General features: G+C 44.9%; 1 protein-coding gene across 1 annotated transcript; it reads left to right on the plus strand.

Moving 5' to 3' along the window:
- Window positions 1-316: 316 nt before the first annotated feature.
- On the plus strand, window positions 317-1,900 carry LOC127094133 (uncharacterized). Its single transcript, XM_051032995.1, has 3 exons — window positions 317-766; window positions 983-1,443; window positions 1,525-1,900. Exons 1-3 carry the CDS (start codon window positions 317-319, stop codon window positions 1,898-1,900), a joined length of 1,287 nt encoding a protein of 428 aa, XP_050888952.1.
- Window positions 1,901-2,991: the final 1,091 nt, after the last annotated feature.

Consider the following 2,991-nt stretch of genomic DNA (forward strand, 5'->3'; position numbering starts at 1 on the left):
GTATTCCTTAATGCCAGGATATCAGTTGACATCCAATGCAACAGTATTTTCAGATACAAATCCTCCCTTGCAAGGATCAGCGCAAGGGGGCAACATGAGGAACACTACTCAAAACAGGACCATGCCGCTGTCGAACACTTCAGTAGCAGTGTTGAGACAACAAATGAACGATAGTAAGCATGAATTGGTTAACATGTTGACCAACCAGATGGGCACAGTCTTTAATCCACTAATACAAGAATCTGCTGAAACAAATAGGCAAGTGGCGAACCAATTCACACGCTTGTGCAATTTTCTGGGGGCACCGGCTCGACAGATGACGCAAATGATTAGACCGATTGTTCCTGTGCAAATGGAGATAGGGGCAGCGGAGGAGGAGACAGTCCACGAAGGACAAATCATCAGACCCCTTCAAAATCAAGGCGTCGAATCAGGAGTCACAGGACGTAACCAGATGATAATGGCTAACCGACACCAAGATGCTGATCAAATTGTCGATCAACATCGACAAGAAGACTTGGCAGTGGAAAATAACTTGACAACTATTGTCGAAAGGATTATGGCTAGGAATGGCATGGGTGCTACCTTGCAAAGGCCATTATACGTCACCCCATTAGCTGAATTTGTTCTCCAAGCCGAGGCGCCCAGGGGGATGAAAGTGCCTAAGTACACTAAATTTGGGGGAGAGTCTGGTGAATCGATAATAGAGCACGTTGCCAGATACTTAACAGAGTCCGGGGATCTGGCTCATAATGAATGTTTGAGAGTAAAAAACTTCCCCTCCTCTCTGACCAAGGCTGCCTTCACATGGTTTACTTCGTTGGCCCCAAGTTCAATCGATTCGTGGGCCAAATTAGAAAAGAAGTTCCATGAACAGTTTTACGAAGGACACTCCAAAATTAGTTTGGCAGAACTGTCTAGTATCAAGAGAAGGTTTGCTTAGAGGATCGATGATTATCTGAATCATTTTTGGTCCTTAAAGGCTAGGTGTTTTACGCAAGTTCCAGAACACGAATTAGTTCAAATGGTCGCAAGAGGTTTAGATTATTCCATTAGGAAAAAGATACATCCAACTTTTGTGAAAAGTATGTCACAACTGGCTGATAGAGTTCGACATCAAGAACGACTAAGGTTAGAAAAAGTTAGGCACAATAAGTCTAAAAAAGAAAAGGTAGCATTTGTCGAATACGATGCGACAGACCAAATACGTGAGGCTGATTATGCTTCATCGACCGAATTAGAAATCGACATGGCTGAACTAAAGCTAGGGTCCACCTATGAGTGTCGACCATTGCTGCCTGCGCAAGGAAAAAACCCTGTCGACAACAACCCAAAATTCCCTTCGAAAACTTATACTTTCGATGTGTCGAAGTGTGAAGAAATCTTCGATTTATTGGTCAAAGATGGGAAAATGGTGGTACCTCCTGGTACTAAAATACCACCGTTAGAGCAGAGACAAAAAAGAGGGTTTTGTAAATATCATAACTATCTTGGTCATAACACCTCTAATTGTTACCTTTTCAGGGATTTAGTTCAGAAAGCTATTCAAGAAGGCAGGCTGAAATTTGCTGGCCGCAGAATGAAGATCGATGTTGATCCTCTTCACCAGGAGGAAGCCCTATTCGTGGAGCCAGTCGAGATCAACATGGTCGAGATCACTGAATATGACGAGGCCAACATGCTGGAGCAAACTGGGGAAAGCCCAGATGTCGATATAGCTGAAGTGTACCCAAGGGCTGATGAGGACTTGGTGGATTTTCTGTATCGCTGCAAGAACAAGGGTTCACAAGTGTGCCTGTGCCCGAGGTGTGGTGCTGTCACCGACAAGATAGCGGCGGAGAATTTCCAGAAGCTGCAACTAGGTAAAAGCAAGAGGAATGTGCCGACCAGGGGTTACTAAAATGAAAGAGGCTCAAAAAAGGTTGTGGGAAATAACAAAGCAAGGCCTAAAAGCTTTGTACCGTCGACAAGTGCCCCTAGAGTACTTGGATCAAGCCTCAGGAAAAACAAGATACCCCACAAGGTGTTGCTGCTGCTGCTAGAGGAGGCCTAGCAATTAACTACAGGCGTGAGTTTAAGTCTGAAAAAAGACTCATGTCTCTGAAAACTATTTGGGAAAGAACCCCATGTCGAGGACTCAATGGAGACGTTTTCAGAGGCGTAAACAGGCCGAAAGAGAAGCTGCAAGAGGCATGACCAGCGAGGCGAACGATGGGAAGAAAATTGTTGTGAAAGTCGACACAACAACGAAGGAACGAATAAGGGAATACGTCCGTCGACCAACTGAAAGGTGTTCTGAAGAAGTGACTGATGACTTCAATTCAGAATTTGAAGCAAGTTTGGACATCCTGGTCAATGTGGTGCCAATACTACCACAAGAATACAAGTGTGTGACTGAAGTCGAAGGGTCGGGGGAGAATGCTGACGCTGAAGAAATGGCTTTGCACCAACCAAGATGCTATTTGTGCTGAACGATGGCTCTGCTGAAATCCAAGAGGCAGTGTTTGAAAGACCAACGATGAACATGAAAAATCATTTGAAACCACTGCTGATAAGGGAAAAAATGGAAGGCGTAACTATCAACAAAGTTTTGGTCGATTGTGGTGCCACGGTCAACATCATGCCACACCATATTCTGAGGAAGATTGGCAAATGTGATACCGATATCAGGTCTAATAACGTGGTCTTGTCGGACTATGGAGGAAAGACGAAAAGCACCATGGGAGTGATTATGGTGAATATCACGGTGGGTTCAGTAACCAGACCGACACTATTCATGGTGATAGACGCTAAGCCAAGTTACAGCTTGCTATTTGGAAGAGAGTGGCTACATGGCGTCGGAGCTGTACCATCTTCAGCACACCAAAGGCTGGTGATTTGGAAAGAGGATGGGGTGGCCGAAAATATCGAAGCCGACGAAGGATACTTTATGGCCGACGTGAATAATTTCGGCAAGAAGGAGTTTGAAGGAAAGCTGGCCAACATCTCTCC

Source organism: Lathyrus oleraceus, chromosome 6, assembly GCF_024323335.1.
Source record: "Lathyrus oleraceus cultivar Zhongwan6 chromosome 6, CAAS_Psat_ZW6_1.0, whole genome shotgun sequence".
Lineage (NCBI taxonomy): Eukaryota > Viridiplantae > Streptophyta > Magnoliopsida > Fabales > Fabaceae > Lathyrus > Lathyrus oleraceus.

Excerpts from the sequence above, each read along its gene's own strand:
- LOC127094133 (XM_051032995.1), top strand. The coding sequence starts at position 317 with ATGACGCAAATGATTAGACCGATTGTTCCTGTGCAAATGGAGATAGGG. Across the intron at positions 767-982 it reads CTCATAATGAATGTTTGAGA|GCTAGGTGTTTTACGCAAGT; the intron begins GTAAAAAACTTC and ends TGGTCCTTAAAG. Across the intron at positions 1,444-1,524 it reads CCTGGTACTAAAATACCACC|GGATTTAGTTCAGAAAGCTA; the intron begins GTTAGAGCAGAG and ends TTACCTTTTCAG.